We start from the raw sequence: 24,102 nt of genomic DNA on the forward strand, positions 1-24,102 counted from the left end.
AGGGAAGGCGAAGTCACAAAAACCACGATTAGCATCCAATTCCAGGAAAGCTTCAAGTCCAAGTTTATTCAAGTGATAACGATTTCCAGATCTACTGCACCTTGGTACTACACGAGTTCAAGTCCAGGGTAGGGGGGCGGGCAGGGCCAGAGCGCGCCTGGCTGGGGGGAGGGAGGCAGCCACCGGCCGGCTCGGAAGTGAACCAAACGGTTATCCTGGAATGGCACTACAGTTTGCTACATTACCTTGTTACAACGTCGTAAGTGGATAAACAGAGCGATTACATTGCTAGCCCTATTTTAAAATTAACTCGGCAAGCTTGCTGGCACAAGAATACAAATTGTACCTTTGACTGATATACAGGTCAAACCCAACCAAAATAAAGACGTTCTAGAACAATCCTAAAATCTACTCCAGTTATTTCATATTTAGCTTTTAGTGTTACTGCAATCTAATTCTAAAAACCCCACAATTTTAAGTCAACAATTCACAAAGCAAACGCTAGCTCCTGCTATATCCCAAAACAGAGATGAATGTGACTAACGTCATAAAACATGGTGATCTACATACTGCTAAAGCATTTCAGGCAAATAAATTATCCTCCCACAAAAACAAAACAAAAAACAAATCACTGGCATATTTAGGGAAGTTAGCTTTAAAGTTAAATTCAAGCATATAAATATGAAGTAAACAACTCAATACTCAAGTTAGTTTGCATCTCTTTTTTTGCTCAACAGAACATCCAGGTTTAAGCACAGTGCAGAATTTGGTTAGCTGTTCAACTTTTTTCATAGAAAAAGAGCATGTCCATAGAAGAAAGGAAATGAATTTGAACTTATTCAGTGATCCACTCTTTTATTTTACCTTAGTTAAAGGCAAACTAAGTACAGATACTGTACATTAAAATGTATGCACATAGAAACAACAGTGGTTCTTCATTCTACCTGAAAGGCTCAAATCTCTACATTTTTTTATTTAGAGCCCTTTCCATGCAATTACTCCTCTCTGCAACATATTGCACCCACGTTTAAATATAAAGAGAACCATCTGCAGGTCCCACATAGCCAACACCTATTAGTAGCACATCAATTAGTGTCCATATTCCAAGTCCACCAAAGCTGAAGAGTTTTCCCAGACCTTCCCGCCACTGGCCCAAATAGAAACGATCGGCACCAAATCCACCAAGGGTGATGCTATAAGAATAAAAACATGATTCATTATTATCTTTAGAGGAACTCCGTTCAGGTATCCATGCATACTTCTTTGTGACACACCTACAGTTCAATGATAGTTTTGCTCTGCATCATTCCAGAAACTATACATTTTTCGTACAAAAAGCGCTGACTGGGTTATTAAATGAGAAACCTTTTGACGAAATAGCACTATTTCTTAGCTAATTAATACTATCCAGAGACTTGACAGTTTTTCATTCGTGACAAGAATTAACACCCAAAACTCTCAAATTTATAAACATGTCTTGACTTTTCTAAGGTAGCAGAAGCTAAAAAGATCCTAACACACAAGCTATAGGAACAGACCCAAACACTCAATTCAGCCCTGTGCAGCGTTCAGGCAACACTACGTTTCTCCAGCTGGTGGCACAGAGAACAACTCTCTCTAGGACAGCAAGTTGGTTACATCACTTTCTTCATCAGAGTCTTACTGTATCTCTGGCTCCAGGAATAGTGAGGCTCACTACCTAATTATCATGTTAACCACTTTTGAAATATTAAAATTTAATTAAAAAGGTCTTACCACCAAAAGAACTTCAGTTAGTTTCAAACTGCTACTGTGGTGCTCTAATGGCTTAATATTCCAAAAATAACCTAAAGAGTTTCTTTCATTATGACTACACTAGTCTCTTCCCTAATAATTTAAAATGCACAAAATGTCATCTTGCTGATACAGTTGGGAAGGAAGCTGTAACAAATGTATACCAACTATAGCCAGCTCAGTGGCATCTATCAAATTCAGAAACAGCTGCATTCATTACAGGTGCCAAGAAGTAATTTGGACAATTTTCAGCCCTAATTGTTTAAAACATATAAAAAAAACTGAGAAAAAAAAACATAAATCTGCAGATTTTTTTGAGCATTTGTACCTCATTTGACACCATACAGAATAAAAGCCAACATGTCCTCTCTACTCAGAAAATGGATCACTTTGTGAAGGCTAAGAATCACAGGCATTTACGCTGAAGACAGTACATTTGATGCAGAAATAGCGGAATGTTTTCTCTCAAGCTCTGTTTACTGAAGACAGCTAGTATCATTGCACATGCAATCTTCAGGCATCCCAAGCCTCCAGATTCTAAGCTGGACTCTATGAAATACTGGTTATTCAGTACACTATGCAAAAATACCAAGCAGAACCCCCCACACACTGAAGATCTTATAGACAATTAATTTATTTCTAATATTATCTATTTTAGCTTGACGTTATCTAACAGCTCTGGTGTACCTTAGTGCCAAGGCAGTAGACCACTTATAACCTCCAGTCCAGTTGCAATAGAGCATCTTAGGGAAGACACGATTACCTAAACATTAGAAAACATGAAAACCTTAATGTAACAAAGGCTGCATAACAAGTGGGAAATGACAAGCAAGAAGATACTGTTATTTCTCTAAAGGGTTGACATTAATTGAAACAAACACTGTCAACACAAAAACTCATATATACTCTACAGTCCTCTGTTCCATCAGTCTTTGTCACACATCAGAAAACATGCAAGGTTACTGAACAAATAGGGGGAAAATTAAACTAGTTGGGTGAAACCAGCATGAATTTTTTTAAATTACCCTACTGAGACATTTGATACTGATAATGTTAGTGGTGTCCAAATTAGTTTAATTCATAGAAGTTGACAAAAACAAACCAGAACTATTTTCTCTCATGTGAAGACACACAACAGTATTAAAAGCCAATGTTTACAGTTAGGTATCACTATTATGCTTAAAAATTAAAGTGTAACTACAAAAAAATTCAATAGGTTAATCAAGGTGAAGGCTGTTACTGCAGTGGACATAAATCATAATTGTATTTACCCATTACAAAAAAATGCTAAGAAATTCTTTAGAAAAAAAAACTTCTTTACAGAATCTGTTTTAGCCCACCTTACCTAGACAATGAATATGATCCCGTACTGTACAAGTAGCATTATATCGTTGTCGCGGACAAGAAACCGTCATGCAGTTTGTAGAATTAGTACATACATAATCAGTTGTTGCAAGCTGCCAGCAAAACTGGCATGTCATGTTAACCGTAAAGTTCTCCTGCTCGTGGTTATTCTGATCCTATAAAAGGACAGCATTATCACTTCACTAGTAATAAAAAAAATCACAGTGTGTAGTATCAAATTACATTTCATGGGTAGACATCTGGGGTAAAATAACAACTACCCTATTTTCTATCTCTATGTAGTCAAGTAAAATAGAAAAATCAACATTAGAAAACTGAGAGTTATTAAAGCACAGCTCAATGTTAATGCTTCTTCCAATCCAAGGCTACTGCCAAAAGGAGGACTCAGTCTCCTCTGCAAGATCAGTCTGTACCTCTGACAGGTATTTAGCCTCCCCACTCTCAAAACGGTTGAGTTTTGATTGGTCAACAAATTGATTTAACTCAATTGCACGGTTGCGTGACAAGAAGATCCAAAGCAAGAAGGGCTGAACATAGAAGGGTAGGTCTGCCTCTTCAGCAACAACCTACAGTTGAACGATTAAATGTATCACAGATCTGCAAATCTGCCTATGTAAGAACCTGGCAATCAATGTTTCCTATTTTATGACAAGATGCCACAGTTTAATTAAATTACTTTAACTTGGGTTTAAAAGTAACAAGTTACTTACAACACAGTGAACATGTGGCTTGACTTTGCAATCAAAAGTGGCCAGCTTCCCATAAATACAGGAATAGTTTGTGTTACATGTCATACAGTCTGGTGGCAATCTACTGCAAAGCCCGTTGCTAGGACATTTAGTCACATAAGACGGAATTTCTGTACTTTCTGGAAGGTGAAAAACATGAATAAAATTAAGAAAGCAAATAAAAAACCTACATAATCTAAAGTGTATATATACACATATGTTCTCTTTTATACATATATATATACACACACGCACTGACCCTGTAGACAGGGCTTTCCGTATTACACAGTGAACAGCATTACACGTTTGTGTCGCAGTAACCACTGCGTTCCCCAAGTGAGCGACATGACGCAGCAGGGCACGCTGCAAGGACTTCACGGGTAAGTTCTGTACAGGACAGCACAGCAACACAATTCAGTACAACACCAGGGGAGAGATTAGCATGGATTAGTGCCGCCTCAACCAGCATTTCGCAGCAGAAGTAATCAGTTTAGGTATAGAAGCAGGTTGACACATGTAACCTACTCTTAGTTCAGGTCTAATTAAGTTTACAGCTAGCTCAGCTATTTGCTGTTTGTATGTGTTCAGAGTCACCTCTTAAATTACCAGCAAGGGCAAGAGCCAATCCTGATGCACCCCTTTGTGAGCGACAAAAACTGTTCAACAAGGAACAGTAAAAAAAAAAAAACAAAACAAAAAAAAAAACAAAAAAACAAAAAAAAAAAACAAAACAACTGTTCAATAGGGAACAGTAACAAGTTCTGGCAGAATACTGTAGTCTTTCAAGAACTTGCACCATCCCGAGTGAGTATAAAACACATGAACCACAATGACAGTTTAACTGGTCATTTTCTAGTTGTAAGATTTTATATGGACCAATTTTCTAATTATATAATCCAAAATAATTGTTACGGTCACTGAAGAATAATTCATAATGTCTTATAATACAAAGTCTTTCACCACTGTGAAAGCACACGCAGGTTTCTAAGACATAATTAAAGAACTTTAATAGTCAAGTCAAGACACTGAGGAAAAAGGCCCATAGAAGAAAAAGAAAAGAAACAACGTAACACTGTACCTGGTGCTTTAAAATAAGGAGTATTTGTACTTGTTGAAGTTAGACTTTTTGCAAATGTAGACTGTGGCTGTGAATGCTTTGTGGTCATCAAAGATCCTGCTACAAGAAAACAAAAATGGAGAAAGTGGTATTTCTAAAATAAAGTTCATCCTCTGAAACAGCTTGATTTCAGCATGCTGGTAAAAAATTACAAGTGGAAAGTGTGACAATAATATAAAAAATAAAAAAATCTCTTTTCTTGTTCTATTAGTAGCACCGTATTTACATTAAACATTAAAATGCGCATTACAATGGAATTGTTCCCTTCCACACAAGAAACCATGTTTACTTCAATCTTATTTTCCGATTCCCAAGAATTTAAAAACACTGCTCAGAAAACCGATTTTACACAGTTCCTGCTACTGAACGAAACCATTTAGTGGAGCAGTGCAGCTACATCTCTGATCGGAAGCTGGAACAGGAGACCTGGCAGGCGGCCAGGGCTGTGTCCGTGCGTGCGCTCCGCTCCTGTTCGTCCCTGCGTGAACCCCACGGCCCCAAGGGCCCGGGGCTGCGCAGAGCTCAGCGCCCTGCGGATCTGCGCCCTGAGGCGGCAGACGCTGAGCACGGGCGGGCCGTGCCCGGGTGGGAGCAGAAACACGCGTCTGCGACATCTACCGACCCGGCCAGTGCTGAGCAGCCCCAGCACCTCGGCAGTCACGTTTCGGATGACACGCAGCGCACCAGGAGCACGCACAAACGCCCGCACCAGCAGCAGAGCCGGGGAGCGGGGCCTCGCCCCTCCTGTACCCCAACACCGCGCACCCCGGCACGCAGCCTCAGCCCCGCAGCGCACCAGTAAGAGCCCGAAGCACCTGGTTTCCGCCGCAAGCGAGGGAAGCGGCTACCCCCCTTCAACGCGCCGGGGTCGCGGCCAGCGCGCCCGCTCAGTCGCCGCACCCGCCAGGGCCGCGCTCAGCCCCCGCCCCGGGGACGCTCGGCACAACAGCCCCCACCCGCGGGCCGGGCCCCCCGGCAGCTTCTTCCCCCGCTGCCGCCCCCTTCTCCCACCCCAGCCGCCCCCGCTCCGGGCAGCCCCGGCAAGGCGGCGGCGCTCACCGCGGCCGGAGAGGACGTAGAGCTGGGTGAGGAAGAGCGCGACGCCGCAGAGCCTCGGCAGGGCGCGCAGACCTGGCAGCGCCGCCATCTTGCCCGCTGCTGCCTGACAGCGAGGGGCGGGGCGGGCCGCGCCGCGCCGGGGCCGGGCGGGGGAAGGCGGCCCCGGCCCCGCCCCCCCGCCCCTCCCCTCGGCCGCGGCCCGTCCCTGCGGCCCCGCGCTGCCGCACGGCCACCGGAGAGACAAAACGCAGCCGGGGCCTCGCCGCCCTGCCGAACGCTCCCGAACCGCCCCTCGGCACGACTGTGCTTATCTCCTCAGGCCACCGCTCCTGTGCAGGGCCTTCCGCCCCCCGTCCTGCGCCTGCCGCTCCTGCTGCCTACACACTGGTCCCTGTAGAACATTTTATTAATTTACGTCCTTCGATGTCCTCCCTCAGTGCTGCAGGTCATCTGAACACTTAAATGGCGACGGCACTGATACACATATCCTAAAAACCTAGTCTTACATTGCAGATTGGAAAATCACGGGGAAAAAAAAACAACCCACAATGGTTTAATTCTGCAGTCTTAATACATCCCATGTGTAAGCTGTAGTCATTACAATTATTTTATATTAAAAATACTATTATTAAAAACATAGTATTATTAATTTTAAATAAAAAATCACCCTCCATCCCCCATGTGAAGTCTGTGAAGTGGACAGAGAGCTTTCCCAAGCACCTTTACCTTCAATTGTTTTTTTTTTTTTTTTTTTCCCTTTCTTCTTTTCTTTTGTATGCAGGGGATAATCAGTTGGTAAAAACTGATACACAAACCCAAACTAATACAAAACCAAAAAGGGGCCTACTGAACACAAGTCTGTGCAAGTGTCAGGCAGAAGTTAAACACTAGATTTGCACTGGTTTAACTATTTATGCACTATATAATAGCTTCTGCTTCATTTCAGTGATATTTAAATCACAACAACTAGTTATATAGCTTAGGTAATTGAGTAACCTATTTAATGCTATCCAAGTCTTATAACTAAAAAAAGAGCATATAAAAGTGAAAAAATGGTAAAAACCCATCTCTCTAAAAAGTCTGATTCAATTACGTGTGAAAGTAACTTTAAAACAATTTATAAGCATAAAAAAGATAAATACAGCCAATTTCAATTTCAACATGCTGTTTTAAAATGAAAATTGTCATCAACACCTTTTCAGCATTCTCAGTATCCCAAGCAAATACAGCAATAAATTACACACAAAGTTTTTACAAAGGTTGGTTTCTTTTCGAAAAAAAGCCAAATCAACAGCAAACACAGGTAAAAATAAACCACTTTCCACATATAGATACTGTGAATAATTCAACTTCATTCTTGGCAATCACATTTAGAACAACCAATTATCACACCAACTCAGTCAGCGCCTTGTTGCCTTGTTTCACTGAGATTCCCAACAAATACACCAATGTATTTGTAGCCTGTGAACTATAAATTCAGAAAGAATCAAGCCATTCCTCCTCGCTCCTGCCCCCTCCAAAAAAGAAAAAAAAAATAAAATGATATAATCTGAAGTTAGAAACAAACTAAACCAAAATGCTCCTGATGCACCTACCAACTGCCAAGCTTTGGATTCCATTTCACATCAGTTATGCAACTGCTGCATGACTGAGGCAGCTCAGCAAGCACAGCAGCAGCCAGGATGCTTCCCAGCCTCCTCTTCCTTCACTTCATGCAGCCCTGATTTAATTCAACAGCAAACAACATACTTTAGCAGAGGTGTAGGACTTTTAAAATAAGTATTCTGTGACTCGTGCAGATTGGAATCCCATGGGATTGTCAAAGGAGCTGGAAGTTGCATCTGTCCCTTCATGCTATTCCTGGAGCACCAACATTGCTACATCTGCTTATAACGTGTACCCATTAATTCAAAATTTTCTCAGATGAGCATTAGTGCTGTACAGGAGGAAAGAAACACCATTTCACATGGGCAGCTAGTAATTTTTTTCCTAACAGCAACATCAGAATTCTTCTTCTGCATTTGGAGTACGTGAACTCTTCAATTTCTTGAGTTTTTCAATAGCAGAAGACACTGAAATCTCTCCATGAATTTTGTTGTCTCTTGTTCGCACATTGACAGCATTACTTGCTTTCTCCTTTTCTCCAACCACTGTAAGACATCAAAAACAATATTAAACTAACTCTATTACAAAATGAGAGTTTAGACAAACTTTATGTCCAACACCAAAACTTAAATGATATTCAGAAACATAAGATGTTGCAATTACCTAAGATAAAGTTATACTGGGCCAGCTGTGCATTTCTGATTTTCTTGTTTAATGTGCAACTTTGATCTAGATCCACATCTGACATAAATCCTGCTTCAAAAAATTCACTACAAACCTAAAAAAAAAAAAAACAAAAAACCAAAAAAAAAACAACAAAAAACCCTCTCAGTTAATATTACAGTATATATTCTACAACATAGATTTGTGCATGTAATCCCTGATCTCTTCCAATAATTAACTGAGGTATGTGCATAATTTTGCTCTTGTGAAGCACTGTAAAGAAGTCAGTGAAGTTGACTTATGCTTGCACTAAAAGCAGGAGTTGACTTATGCTTGCATAATTAAAAGCAGCAGAGAGGGGAAAACCAGCCATGGTCACATGTAATGTAGCCAAGAGTATACATACTGGGACATAGAAGAAACTGGCTCTGCCCCTACTTTAAGCAGATAATTCTGTAATGGAACATTAGTTAGTAAATAAGGTTTGTCACTGAGAATGTTTCTTCCTTTAATAATTACTTAAGTTCCTATGTAACAACAGAACCCAAAATACTTAGTTTCATATGCCTTTCTCAGGCTTATACAAATTCTAGACTATATGGAAGAACTTATCCCTCCCTCACACCCCCCAAATATGTCTCCAAAATTATTAAAGCATTCATTCTTTGTTCTAGGACAAGTATTTAAGGAGCTATTAAAATTGCTTGCTACTATAAAAAGGAAGGCCCTACTCTCACCTGCCGGGCATACTCTTCCAAAGTAGGTCCCACAGGCACAACCATGACCTGCCGCGGAGACAGCCAGAATGGCCTGGCAAGCAGGAGAAGAAAAATACAAAATAAATGTGCATTTTACATTTGCATTTATATGCATAGCCATGTTCTCCAATAGTAATTTCTTCACTTTGTAAAAATATTTGTTAGTTAAACATATTGGATAATATACCAGCTTTCTCAAATTCACATAAAATACCAAATAGATTAATTCCAGTAAAATAACACATGCTGAACTTTGATCTTCTGTTCACTTCCTGACTTCACAATTTTAAACAGAACTTTATTTTTTTGGCATAATTTTCACTTTTATTTATGATGTTATAGTGAAAGGTGGATGGTCATGACAGGTAGGTGGCTGAAAGAAAGAATCAACTCTTCCTTAATACTTTAAAAAGATGAATGAAGAAATATCCTCAGAGCTTATTCAAGATGTAACAATACATCTTAAAAGTTAAAAACAGTATTTCACACATTAGGACTACTTAATGTCTGTATAAATAATTGCTTTACATATGTCTAACATCTTCCCAGTACAAAAGCAACATTTTTAAGAAAACAGGAACATGAATAACACAGCACATATACATTAAATTGCAATTCTTACTTACGCTTTCATGTATAATTTTTCCTGCAATCTCACTTCTAATAATGAGCTATTAATAAAGGAATATCATACAATTTGGACCATAAAATTAGATTTCTTTTCTTGTAATCTTGCCTACTAATTTTGAGAAAATTCTTGGGATGTTATTTTTCATTATAATATACAGGGCATCAGGGAGGATCTGTATTTTATACTTTGTTAAACATTTCTTAGAAGTACATTTGTGCCACATACCATTTTCCTCCATAATTTTCTGCTAGAATAGCTATCATTCTCTCCACGGATCCCAGAATAGCTCTGTGAATAATCACTGGTCTTTTCTTATCATCACCATCCTTACTGAAAGAAAGTAACGAGTTTTTTTAGAAAAAATCTCTTAGCTCACACACAGCTAATCCTCTAATATTTTTGATTCTACTTTTCATGAAAAGACAAAATTTAGTTATTTATACTTAGGCAAGAATGTACCATTTTCACTTAAAAAGTACTTTCTTTAAGTCACCCGGGCTTTTAAATGAATACTGAATAATCATAGTGACTGAAAATAATCATGCTTGTAGCTAGTGGCATAGGCACATACTCCTAAGTTTGACAAGACACTCGACTGACTCAGCTCCATTTCTGTGCATTGCAATATTTTATGTGCTTCCTCACTTTATTTTCTGCTATGTCTTGCTTTTATTTTGTTCCATGGGATCCTACCTGCCCTTACTGTTAATTTCTTTCCTTAATTTAATATCATATGATTAAAAAAAAGCCAGCTGCTGTTTGTAACTTTATTATCACCTACCAAAGAGCTATGACATGTAGTGTAGAAATGCAGCAAGACCAAAAAATACCAAAGATTCTTATTCTATCTTCCCCATTAAACTATTTATAATATGCAAAAACAAACACAGCAAGAAAAACAACACAGGAAATGTGTGTTCATGTCAACATGGTACTACAACTAATTCACTCAGAGGATATATATCCCTCTTCAGAGCTCAATGCCAAAGTGAGATTTTAATTAAAAAAACGTTCACATTTGGTTTACGATCAGCAAAGTTAACTAACTTCATCTGATAAAAAGAATGAAGTACTTACTACAAGCATACTAGCTCCTTAAGACATGTTTGAATTTGTACGCAATGTCTTCAAAGGAGACACAGTGACTAGGCTGAAAGTGAAAAATGACTCAACTGAGGTTTTTTTAGCATTATAAATGATCAGTTGTCTTCAGAACCGACAGACAAGACAGATCGTGAAATTTTCCTGCAATCAGCAGCATTTGCAATTAAAGTGAGTTATCATCATATTGAGGAAATATTTGCAAGTTCATGATTCTGTCCTCTACTCACTGGGGAAATTTCCACTCCTAGCCAGGCTACTGATATATAAGCTAATTATTTGTTAAGTGAGCAACAAAACATTAATATACCTCAGCTTAATGGGAATTACAGATAATTAAAGTAACCAATTATTTTTTTTTAAAATTAATGAATTTGTAAGAGGAAGATATTTTGCTTAACCACTCACCCAACATAAGTAAGATTAAATCGAATGGGTAGTTGGAAGTCAAGTTGGATAGTAGCACATTGATGGTACCTGCCAATAGCATCTTTGATTTTAATATCAATCTGTGAAGCAAAATAACACAGTTACTAAGTATAGTTTGCCTGCACTGTGTCTGTGTTCTTGTCCATTCCAACACTGTATTAAAATGCTGATTCACTGACCTTTGGACCATAAAATGCTCCATCTCCTGGATTCAAATTCCATTGCTCTCCAAAGTTATTCAAGCTGTTTTGAAGTTGCTAATCATAAAAGTGAAAAAATAATTTAAAAAGGTATAGCGGGGCCTTTTGTTACTGTAAGTCAAAGTGTTTGCCTTTGAAACACAAAAGGAGTCAACAGGCAGCACGACTCCTATTGTCCAAGCATTTAGTCATTGATGATAAATTATCTTGAAATAAGAGTAGTTCCTTGTACAAATGTTGGAATAAATCAGAAAAGAAGATTAATAAAAATCAAATCAGTTCAAGATAAGGGGCTAAGTAAGAAAGTTATCATTTTATACAGAAATTCCACATTTAGTGCTTGTTGAAAAACATCACATTTCCACTAAAGGACAATATTTAGTATGTAATTTAAGCAATTTCACTATTCAACATGAAAAAGCTTAGTTAAATATCCCTATCTGCAAATACAAACATTAAGCGTTTTATTTGTTGGTTTGCTTTTAAATCAATTACCTTTTCTGCACGATCCCAGATCTCTAACTCTCCTAGATAATTTTCTGGTCTTGTAGAAAGATGCAATTGAAAGGTAAAACCAAAGACAGCATACACTGACTTCAAGAAATCAAGACAGCCCTTAATTTCTTCTTCAATCTTAAAGGTAAACAAAATACATTAGTTAAAATTTACTTACATAAAAATGTAATTGGATTTACTGAATTCCTTGTAACCAGGAGTCCATTAAAAAAAAAAAGAGAGAAAATGTATCACATGAAAATTACATCCTACAAATCTAGGTCATGGCTGAAGAGAGAACTGAGGTGTTGTGCCTTCAAAGCATGGCAAGAAAAGTAATGTTCTTGTTAGACCTGGGCTTCTAGAGCCAAACTGCAAAAGTCAGGCTTGACAGAAGTACACCAATTTATTCACACAGCTCCACTAAAATCTATGGCATTACTGACAGAATTAAGTATTTATTCAGCATTACCACGGAAAACAAACTGTAGTCAACAGGTTTTTTTCTTGGCAGGGGGAGATGCAAAAGATCTTACCTTTTGTGATTTAGTTGCCCAATATATCTTTCTAAAGGGAAAAATTCTATACAGAAAATCTATGTAATTCACAATCAATAACCTCCCTCAAATAACATTGTTTTCTTCTTTTGATATAAGCATTTTTATTTCAAAGAGAAAAATAAATAGCACAAATTATGGCACTGCTATTTGAGAAAAGTGTAACAGAGAAGCAAAGGTCAACAGGCTATTGACTTCAGCAATACTGTAGGAGGTTACGAAATATGGAATACCAAATAACTAAGAAGGAAACACCTATACCTACCAAAAACCCCCATCAAAAGCAGCATCATGCTACAAAGCAACATGACAGAAGAAGCGAGAGCTGAAATACTTTGGGGATTTTTTGTTGTTTAATGATGGTTTGCACTGGGAAGGAGATCTTTTTTTTTGGTTGATTGGTGTGGAAACGGTTGTTTAGTTGGTTGGTTGGTTTGTTTGGGTTTTTTTGTGTGTGTGTGTGTTTTTGGGGTTTTTTTGTTTTGTTTTTTTTACCTGTTCTATTGTGCAAAAGATGTGAGCATCATCTTGTTGGAAGCGCCTTACACGAGTCAAGCCACTTAAAGTACCAGAGAGTTCATTTCGGTGCAGAACTCCAAAATCTGCAAGTCTAAGAGGCATTTCCCTCCAGGATCGTGGACGATGGGCAAACATTAAGCTAGAAGGAATATGAAAGAACCTTCCTTTTATCCTTTGTACAGAAGATTTAAGACAACACAGAAACGAGTACAAGATCAGTACAGACAGTAATCATATTTTGAAGTATTTATTCATGCAGGTTGTCTGCATCCTAAAAGGCAGGCAAACAGAGTAAGTGCAGCACTCAGCATGTATTGCTACAGACCACCTAGAAAAAAACACTGTGAGAATAACCATCAAGACTGGTTCATCTGTACCTTCTTTTGGTACACCACATCGGATGCCTATCTCTACCCAACATAATTTGTATTTACTACTGGTACAGACTAGTATTAGCATGTACAAACCTCACCCATTTAGTGCAGGCTTACTGAAAGATCCTCCTACAAGAACTGTATTTGGTCTGCTTTGGGCCACTATACGGGTAGCTCTCTGGACACACTAGTTGCTTAGTAGTCTATTGTGAACATATATGACAATATGTATTAATACTTCATTTATTTCCCCTCAGCCCCACAAAGGATGAATATAGTAAAATAAGAAGTTTTTCAGTTAGGAGTACAAACCAATGTCCTGGACAATTCATGGGTTTAAGGGCAAAAGTTTCCTTCTCAATCTCAAAAGAGAACATGTTTTCACTGTAGTGCTGCCAATGTCCTGAAACTTCCCAGAGTTTGCTGTTGAAGACGTTTGGAGATACAACTTCAGTAAAATTACGCCTATGATATTCCTCCTATAAAACAAATTCAACATTTAAAACGCGATAGAGCTTTTGACAAGCAAAAGCCTGATTATTTTTAACTGTGTTCTTATGATGGCGATTTACTGGGAAACTAAAGGACTACTTCACATTTAGGTTAGAAAAAGCACAGGTCAAAGCTTTACTCTGCCCTATTTTCGGAAAGGTTAGATCTGTATAATCACAGTGAAAATCTGGTGTATATTTACATACATAGATGTTTCTCTTTCTGTGGATAGCTCAGTGCTATGAATGGCCTATTACTTAAGATCAACAACTGATAAGCTTGTTTGGAGTTACATTAGCATGTACTCACTCGTATGAAATCCACGAGTGTGTTATAAAGACAGGCACCTCTAGGGAGGAAAAAGCAGCTTCCAGGACTCAAATCATGAAAGAAGAAGAGTTCTTGCTCCTAGGTAAATTAAAAACAGACTGCTCTAACACACCACTTCAGATGGAACTGCAAAACATAACCACTTTACACATGTTGTGACTCTGTTCACAAAAATGAATTATTAGAGCAACAAGATGATTTCCAGAAGTGTCAGCAATGGTAGTTTGACGGTGATTGAGAGACGGGACTCTGGATGGATGTCAGCAAGAAGCCATGGCTGAAGTCATTGCCGAAGTCATTTATTGTCAACAATTCTTCTACAATTACACAGTCTCTAACAATACTTGTCAACGTTTGATTGGTCATTACCCTCTGTCCATAATACACCAGACAACTCATTGGCTACCAGTTAGTTACTGCTATCCTAAGCCTATTGGTTAATTAAATCTTACAAGCACAAACACTATGTCTATACACTTTTAGCTCAAGGTACAGAACTTTCCACTGTTTAAGAAACGGCCAGATGTTTTCCGTTAACCGTAGCCTTGCATGTTTTCTTCAGACAAAGCTCAGCATCCTTATCTTGTTTTTCTACATTCCTGTTTGCTGCTCCTAAGGCTTCTTGCCCACCAAGGTCAAGATGTCCTCATCATTCACTAGCTGTACAGCACTCTCAGTTCTTCTCCCCAGTTGTCCTGCTACAGTAGTTAATTTATCTGTAGTTCTTACAAGTTGGTAATACGCTGGAGTTCCATTTGACTCTGGGACTATGTTAATACACATTTCCTCAAAAACCTGAAGCCTTAACCAATCTTACCTTTTGTAACCAAAGCAATTAAGCATATATCCATCATATCTGAGGGTTGATGGCTAAAGCTTATGAGATAGTCATTGTTTATCAGAATTCTGTCTCAAAACCAGAAGCTCAGCAGTGTGGCTCTGATAAATCCTTGGAGAACCTTAGCCTCTTCAGTATCATAGGTATGAGATACATAGACACTAGGTAAGTTGTTTGATTGATACAAGACAGTTTTTTTTGTTTGTTTTAAAAGCCATAGGAGTAATCATCAAACAAATAATATAGAAATATTCAAGTCTCAATGAGTTAATAGACATAAGCATGAACACTTCTGTAGAGATAGTTTTTTCTACCTCTTCCCTTTGTTACTGTTTTCTGTAAATTCCTCACTGGCTCTTCCTCTTCTGAATTACCCTCAGCTGTTCATCTTTGCTTAGGACGGCCCTTCACAGTCTCTTCTTTCACAGCTACCAGTAAGCAGTGAGAGGTTCATGCCTGCATCCTCTCAGACAATGATGCTGACCTTCACTTACACATGAGTTTTTAAAATAAATGTCTCCCTGTTTTTACCTGTACTGCCCATTGTGCCTTTAAACATCCACAAAGCTTATCTTCCCTCAGACACCCTCCCTGTGACTTGACCTTCTCTACAAAACTACAGCAAAGGTGAAAACAATTAGGAGACCGCATGCCAATATGATTGACATTAGGTCACAATCCTTATCTGTGTCACTAACCTCTTCTGATTTACACTCCATTTAAGATTAAATCTGTTCATTTAAATCCAGTAGAGGAATAATGAACAATATTCACAACAACAGCTGAAGTATTACAAATACATACACTTAGCTATTACCTTATTTATGTCTATATGACCAAACCACATTATTTATATAATTTTCAGTAATTTCTCTCTTCTATGAAAAAATATAGTGTTTTAGGTAGGATCTGAAAATACTCTACATTAAAAGGCATAGTTCCCTAAAACAAGGGACTACCCCATTTCTTTCTCCCAACATTAGTTTAACATTCATATGCAATGGACAAGTTGGGCTTGTAGAATTAAAACCCAAAAATACAACTGACAGCAAGAAGTTCATAGAACTGGCTCCCATTTAAACTGTCAAAAAATGGGAAGGAAAAAAAAAAAAGAGAATTCATTCTATTACAGAAGCATAAAAGAGAAGTAGAGCATGACAGTGTACCTTTCCAATTTTCCTATGGTCCCGGTTTCTGGCTTCTTCCTGGAATTTTTCCCATTCCTTCATCATTTTGTTATCAGGAAAGGATATTCCATATATTCTCTGAAGAGTTTCCATGTCAGATTTTCCTTCCCAATATGTAGAGGAACTCTGATGCACAAAACCCATACTTTAAGATAATATTATGTAATTTAAAGGAAAGGAGAATAAACACTAATGTGTTCAAATGTTATGACTTTTTTCCTTGGAAAAATAATTATATGCAGTTATCCAGCATTTGTTTATTACACAAAGATACTTGCACTGCCTTTTAATCAACATACTAATACCAAAGACAAACCAAAGTGACTACTTAAGTCATACTTTTATTCTACTTCGGTACTTTAACTCGCATCATGGCATGCTTTATTATCTCACAATGTATCTTCTAAAAAAGCAGCACTTGAAAGACAAAACAAAACTAGTTCCCAGTTAAATCCTAGCTGTTTTGACAGTATAACACTTAATCCCTGGCACTTAGTTCCATAAACTAGAGTTAAGCAGTCAGCAAAAAATAACTATGATGAATGTCCCAATGAGGTCTGTCTAATAAGGTTACCAAAATTAGCATCTGCAAGTAACTTAAACTACATTATAACCAGAGGCATCTGAAAACGCTGTCTCTTCCTGGGAGCAATGCCATTTTTAAATGGCAGCACTTGAAGATCTGCCAGGGTTCACTTTACCTCCTGTTCCTGAAAGATACCATTTTACAAGGTCAAAATACTATTTGCTGACCCAATTAATACCTTGGATGTTAATTTACTGTGGAACAGAGCATGTACACACACACTGCACACAGATGCGACAGCTAATAGAGACTTAAACTAGGACATTTGTACTACAAAGTGCAGTGCTGGTTACAGTTACTAGCACAGCACTGCCAGGTGAGCTGAGGCACTGCCCCCTTCACTACCATGCATGGTATAAATGCTTCCACAGCTAATCTAGTCACTACTAGTTTGAGTATTTTTGCAGTGCTCTTCATTAGAGTTTAAGGACATGTGTTACTGCATTAATACTCCGATAAAAAAAAATGCTGTTAACTTTCACTGACGTACTATTGCAATGGTCAAGAATCAGTAAACCTTGGAAGAAGATAAATGATGAAAATCTGTAGTTCTACCTGTATAATGGAAGCTTGGAAAGAAATGACCGACTGTTTTCAGAGTAAGCAAAGAACGCAATACAGAGGACTAGCATCATCACTTCAGGCTAAATAAATAGATTAATAAATCAACTGGCCCATGGCTTAGTTAAGTTTTAATGCACAATTAATTGAAACTTACCTTAAATATTTTAAGGGCCTTAATTTTGCCAGTATGTCTCACATGTGGACCCCTGCAGAGATCAATCAGTGGACCACATCTATATGCCAAAAGAAAAAAGTGTTTATTTCAAAATGCCCCAACATTTTTAAATACAACCACTAATGGCATACAAGTTAATGCTTGACATGCTCAAACACACTAATAGGTATACATGTGCAGCACTCGGCAAATTCAGCGCATCTTAAATGTAATTGTGCCTTCTACCTGAAGCAGAATATTCACTCAGTAAATACTCGGCACACTTGATCCATTATCAAGAGCATCATAACACACTCCGCAATTCATACAGTTCTGTATGTAAACTTTGTTAGCTGGCCAGGAAATTTCCAACTGTGCACATCAAACAGAAAAAAAAAAATGTTTTTGCTATTTTGCAACTAACTAGTTTTATTCCCAGCAATTGAATGAACAGGTTCCTTGCCCCACACTGAGCTAAGAGGTAGCTTTACCCATTATCCAGCAATAAAGTGTCATGGGTGGTAACTTATTTTAATTTGTTTATTAAGACCAGAGGGAATGACTGAAAAGTGGGTTTGTCATTTGTCCACAAATAGAGACCTAATCTGTCCAAGCAGAGAAAGAAAAGATCTGACTTCACGTAGGTAGCAATATTCATTGCAAACTGAAGTCCCAATTGCACAAGTATTCAGAAGTTAGAATAATAAAAAAAAAAAATTATTCTCCTCTCAATTTAAGTGACACATACCTAACTACAGCAATATTTCATAATACCTTTTAATTTAATTTTCTTTACCTGTATATTGTGGTAGTTGGTGTGTTTACCTTCTCATTAAGGATACGACACTTAAACTTGTTATACTGTGTAAGGAAGCATGAAAGTCAGAAACATCAATAAAATGTCTAATAAAATTCTATTTCAAAATTATGTATTAATAATGCAAACGCATCAGTAAAAGACAGCTAGAAAAAAAAAATCATGATCACATATATATATATATGGAAAAGTTCAAGATCCCTTCAGAAGAGTTGTAAAACAAGAGGGGAAAGAGGCAAAGATATCTTAATTTCCCTGAGGGTGTGTTAAGCATAGTGATTACCACCTGAAAACCTCAAAGCACTTCTGAAAGGCAATTAAAACACAGTTCAGTGAGACTGGTAATATTCACTGTATAAAACAGGATTAGAGGACAAATTCTTTTTTGAATTGTCTCTGCAAGTGAGCCAGAATGAATGTATGCCTTGTGTGTACTAATTTTTTTGACATCTTATTGAGTTTGAGGTATTCTGTGTAATGAGAAACTGGTTTTATTATTGCCTGAAAACATCCTGAACACTTGAGAGGAATATGGAGAAGGGCAAAAGGATGGTGTTCTTTTTCTTTGTTTTACTAGACAGGTACTATTCTGATGAGTCAGTCGCATGCAGCATTTTATAAAACATACATTTTATAACATCATAGTAACAGAATCACAGCTACTCCGAAGATTTACCTTAAACATGTCTAACAGGATCTCCTTTTTGACTTCCAGCCTTTCAAAAGCCTGCTTCTCTTTTATGATATTTTTACAGTGGTTCTCAAGTAGAGAGAATTCAGTACTAGATACACCTCTGAACAAAAAGACACAAGCAAAAGAAATTTAAAAACTAGAATACCAAAATAATTAAGTGACCACTTCATAGTGTTCTATTTCAAAAAACATGGGATGTTTTCTTGTGATTTGTCACAGTATTTTCTTAGTTTCTTACAACTGGATGTACTTTCAGACACTAAACTCAGAAACACAAATGGTATCACCCTGAACAAACCCACTGCAGTCACTCCTAGAACAGTATGACACATTTAAGTGTCTGGAAGATCTGTAGCTCAAAGTATGTATGATTTAAGAAAAAAGTTTAAAAAAGGCTCAACCCAGCTGCAAGAGCTAGTTTATCAGCTGATGCAGATTCAGTATTCTCCCTGACTACAGAAAGATAAACAAGGAAAAAACAGAATTGTAAAGCTGTGCACAAGGATTAGAAAAGTAGTAAACATGTATACAAGTTATACTCATACGTGCCATTTCTACAAGTGACTATGGCACTTTGAAACCCAGCTCCCATGATTCTTCATGGAAACTGTCTTCTCTATCGCCCAGGAACTTCAGAAAGTTTTATGCAAACACTCTACATTTTTTTGCAGAATATTCAACAGATGCAAGTCTTATGGAGCAAAAGTCTGAACGCTGCTCTTGCATTTACACACACACTCAAAATATGTGTACATAGAAATCTAACCCGTCAGTTTTAAACCATACTACAATTTTACTTCTTTATCATGCAGAAACATGACTGAACAAAAATAATTCTAGTACTGAGCTTCATTAGAGAGTATTAAAATTCTTAGACACCGAAATTTTACCTATCTCCAATATACATGTCATAATAAAATCCATTCTCAATTGGTGGTCCATAGCATAAGCAGCCCCCAAAATAACCTTCCATGGCCTCTCCAAGAATATGAGCACTGGAATGCCAATAAACCTGCAAATAAAGTCAGGTGAACAAGTGATAGGATCATTGTCATTGTGTAACTAAAAAGAAAAAAACAACACAGAGATATATCTGCAGGTGGGGATACACTGGAATCAATGTCATTTAAATTCTGAGACGTGTAACAATTCTCTGTTCTCATTCTGAGGTATGCTAAATGATGAACATAATGGCAATAAATTCAGCAATAAAGCCCCATTGTACTTCAGTCTCAAAGTTGATTATATCTCTGCACAATTTCATCACCTTATTACTTATGGTACCTTGTTCAGTTAGAAGTTTGTTTCCAGTCAGTTAAGTGTCTATGCAATACTAACTGCAACTAAAACCATGTAGGCAATTAAGATACCATTGTTAATATACACTACCTTTATTAATAGGACTGTAAACCACACTACCTGAAATGTCAGAAGAGGGGAGTAGATCAATACCAGCCTTATGTTCTAACTCCCTATTAATTCAAACCACTTCATAGCCACTGCTCCAAGATAAAGCCTTTACAGGCTCCTGAAATGCCTCAAACAAGCTTAATCACATGAATAATACTTTAACAAAATGAAGCCCAAATCTAGTGCATAAACATAGGCTTAAGACTGAGTCCCATGAAAAAAGAAATCTTGGGTGTGTCACCAAGTATATTCATAGTTTAATTGACTAAGATATACCTACTTAAGTATCTAGTAAACAGTGCCAGTACAAGGAGGTGTAGATTTTATTTATGACTCAAATCTGATACTGGACAATTTTCAGGACACTGTACAACAGCATTCCTGTTGTTTTCAGTGTCTGATCATCAAACACGCTGAGTCAAACCACAGAACAGAGGTCTCAGAATACATCAAAACATTTCAAGTTAGCATACAGATCATGACATTCTGTATGATGGCACTTGAAAAACAACCTGTTTATGTAAAAGAGGAGGGAAGAAAAGAACACTAAGGTTTTATTCACCTATACATTATAGGTACTTAGTATCCAATCTTCTTTTTTGAATCATGACAAATACATTACTTGAATATTTTGGGGGGATTTTGTTTAGTTCAAGATTTTAGAAACATAATGCTGCAATCAATCTCATGTCATTAGTTCCTTCAATCAAGTAGAAACCAATGAGTGTTTACTCACAGCTTTTGCTTCTTCATTATCAAACATAAGCAGCTCCAGAGTACAATCTCCCTCCAGTGGACGATCCAGGTCCCACAACTCACCATTCACTTTGGCTATAACTGCATTTGAAGCCAGCACTTGACTAAAAAACACAAATGATGACAAGAGAACGAAATATTTAGGTTCAGATTTGCAAAAGTGCTTAGGTTTTTAAACGCTGTGAGGTGCCACCCACATCTTGTAGCACCTAAAGAGCTTTAATTTTTGTTTCTGTGGTCATTTTAAACACTTCTTTACTTTCAAGATATGTATCCTTAAGGTCTTCATTTCCTTCATCAGTTTTCAGTGCCGGGGATCAGGAGGAAAAACTACTTCTAACAACAGTTTCTGCTATTCATCTGGTAACTCACAAAACTTCACATGTCTCTCTTAATTCCTAGCAGTCTCACTGATTGTTGCATTTTCTAATTGGAAGCAAGCATTACTATCCCAGCACAGAACCTCAAGCATCGGTCAGATCAGTAACTTCACCCAGATGTTTCTTCTGCATTAAGCTGAAGTTTCAGTGCTTTCCAAATAAACCAACTTAAGAGGGTCACCATCTGCTGATCGTGACATATATATTTTATGAAACAAGGTAAGAGACAGATGAAAGTAACAGATTTATCACTGTAAAAGTACAATTTGAATCTGCAGGTTACCTAATTCCTATAGCTAACTGATATGGCGTGGTTTTCCAAGATTCCCCTTCAGCCACCTTTCCATCTGCCAGCATGATTTTGATAGGTTTGCTCTGGTTGGCCGCTCTGTAAGCAAGCAAAGCATCATGTTCTTTTTTCAGTGCTTCATAAAGCTTCAGTCTGTCTTCTATGAAGCTTGGCTCACACTGTAGCTGTAACAAATAAATTAAATCACACACATACTATTTGTGAGAGAAACAATAGAAGGTTTCATAGCGTTCATGCATACCCAGAGGTTCCAGCTGAGACCAGACTGCACCATACTAGAATTTATACTAATACGCAGTAAAACATTTGTAAGTAATTATACACAGGATAGTCCCATCCAGCTTGCTTTCCAGTTTTCCAATGCACCTTCATTAATCTGGGCCTAAATGGATTTTTAAGTTTGACCTCAGAAAGCAGCCAACATTCTTGCGCCAAAGTTTGGCTGGCATCCTAGAGAAGTTTGGTTCACTCCAACAAGCCCTCACTTCTCCCTGTCCATTCAAAGCATCAGATTCAAATAAGATAGTTCAAAGGAAGTTTCCTTTAGTTTAGCATAAGGTGAATTATTAAGATCTATTGCAACACAGCTAGTGCTGCCAACATCATCTGTCAGTCATCCTGCACTGTGTTAACTATTCATGAACCATCTCTCTCTTCCGGAATCACAGTGTCCTGACCCTTATCTCCCAAGAGCCCAAATCCTTTTGTTACATAAAAATTAGAGATCTAAAGAATGCTTAAGTAACCGTACTAATTACATGCAAGAGAAAGCTCTTAGATAATGGTTTCTTCTATATGCATACTACAGCAAGACTTCTTTCCAAAATCTCGGATCCCAAAATACAGCAAAGTATTTCAGATTTCAGCACATTTTCTTAACCTAGCCAAACAATACTCCTTCTTCTATTATTATATGGTAAAAAATAACCCCTTACATCGTTCCGTTGCAGGTGCACAGTTTCATTTTCTGTTTTCTTTTCCTCTTTATTTTGATTCACTGCAACTGTTGGACTTGCATTGGAGACTTTCTGAAAACAGTGATAATATGAAGTGTACCCCTATGCCTTTAAGGCTTTTCCCATCAAACAAAACAAACCAGATCAGTGCAATATTGGGCTAACAAGACAATTGCAGTCGAGTAAGTTATGTCCCTAGTACAGAGGAAAGACTTCTCTTGGCGCATCTAAACCGCGTCCTTCTGATGTTCAGCAGGCACAGCAAAACTGCTCACCAAGCAGAATCTTCTCAACACAGTTTCCCCAATGTTACTACTGCAACCATCACCGGCACCTGCCCAGCGAGACCCTGGGAGATTACAACGCCCTAGAGAGCAATAACACCAACTTTCGGGGGCCTGATGAACTTATTCCACCTTTGAGAATAGGCAGGGACTATTGGGAGAGGCACCGTTCAGTGCTCCGGGCACTCGAGGAGCGCGGGCAGAGGCCGCGGCAGGCTTCCCCCCCGCCACCGCCGCCGAGCCCGGGCGCTTCTTCCCGGTGAGCCCCTCCCGGGCCCGCCCCGCCCGCAGCGGCCTGGCCCACCGCGGGGCGACGCGGGCGCCCACCCCCGCCAAGGCCCGCCACCCTCACCCGCCCGCGCCGAGGGGGGCCGCGGGGGGGGGCCCGGCTTGGGCGCTACCTCGCCGCCGGCCGGGGGCTCCGCCAGCGCGGGGCCCCTGCCCAGCTCGGCCGCCAAGCTGCGGCGCAGGTGCAGGAGGCGGTAGCGCAGCTTCTCGTTCTCGGCCCTCAGCCGCTGCAGCTCGGGGCTGCAGCTCCCGGGACAGCCCGGCTCCTGCTGCTCCTTCAGGCGCCCGACCTCCGCCGTCAGCCAGCGCAGCTCCTGCTCCTGTCGCGATAGGCGCAGCGCCGCCACCTCGGCGGCCGCCATCTTTCCCCGGCGGCAGCGCGCTGCCTCCGCCCGGCCCCGGGCCCGGCCCCGGGCCCGGCCCGCTCCGCCTCCCCGGGGCCGGGCCTGCTCCAGGCCGCTCGCCGCAGCGGTGACCCCGCCCAGGCAGGGGCCTCGCAGTTCTCACTGTGCGTTCTGCTAAGCGGGTGAATCCGTATTTGTAGCCCCCGCTGCTGTGGTGTTATTAAAATACGCCCTCCCAGCTTGCTCCGAGGCCGATGAACCACTAGGAAGTGTCAATATCCACAACTCGTCTCGAGTCCCACTGCCATTTACCTAAAAATGTGCTTTGACAAGCTATT

General features: G+C 39.1%; 2 protein-coding genes across 3 annotated transcripts; both read right to left on the minus strand.

Moving 5' to 3' along the window:
• Positions 1 to 39: 39 nt before the first annotated feature.
• TM2D3 (TM2 domain containing 3) lies at positions 40 to 6,169 on the minus strand. 2 transcript variants are annotated; one of them, XM_032990506.2, is made up of 6 exons: positions 6,043 to 6,169; positions 4,945 to 5,043; positions 3,849 to 4,006; positions 3,119 to 3,293; positions 2,461 to 2,536; positions 40 to 1,193 (listed from the first exon to the last, which is right to left on the minus strand). In XM_032990506.2, exons 1-6 carry the CDS (start codon positions 6,128 to 6,130, stop codon positions 1,028 to 1,030), a joined length of 762 nt encoding a protein of 253 aa, XP_032846397.2. In that variant the 5' UTR covers positions 6,131 to 6,169; the 3' UTR covers positions 40 to 1,027. The 2 variants fall into 2 exon arrangements, with proteins under 2 accessions (XP_032846397.2, XP_032846398.2); XM_032990507.2 differs by having other exon boundaries at positions 4,945 to 5,040; positions 6,043 to 6,168.
• A 1,021-nt stretch (positions 6,170 to 7,190) lies between these two features.
• Positions 7,191 to 23,884, minus strand: TARS3 (threonyl-tRNA synthetase 3). Its single transcript, XM_032990361.2, has 19 exons — positions 23,534 to 23,884; positions 22,828 to 22,920; positions 21,866 to 22,056; positions 21,183 to 21,306; positions 19,927 to 20,048; positions 19,019 to 19,136; positions 18,322 to 18,386; positions 17,526 to 17,604; positions 16,201 to 16,347; positions 14,176 to 14,274; positions 13,687 to 13,853; positions 12,977 to 13,139; positions 11,925 to 12,062; positions 11,409 to 11,486; positions 11,209 to 11,309; positions 9,925 to 10,029; positions 9,048 to 9,120; positions 8,311 to 8,425; positions 7,191 to 8,192 (listed from the first exon to the last, which is right to left on the minus strand). The coding sequence occupies exons 1-19, from the start codon at positions 23,780 to 23,782 to the stop codon at positions 8,044 to 8,046; spliced, it is 2,376 nt and encodes a 791-aa protein (XP_032846252.2). The 5' UTR covers positions 23,783 to 23,884; the 3' UTR covers positions 7,191 to 8,043.
• Positions 23,885 to 24,102: the final 218 nt, after the last annotated feature.

Source organism: Tyto alba, unplaced genomic scaffold, assembly GCF_018691265.1.
Source record: "Tyto alba isolate M040663 unplaced genomic scaffold, T.alba_DEE_v4.0 Super-Scaffold_41, whole genome shotgun sequence".
Taxonomy (NCBI): Eukaryota; Metazoa; Chordata; class Aves; order Strigiformes; family Tytonidae; genus Tyto; species Tyto alba.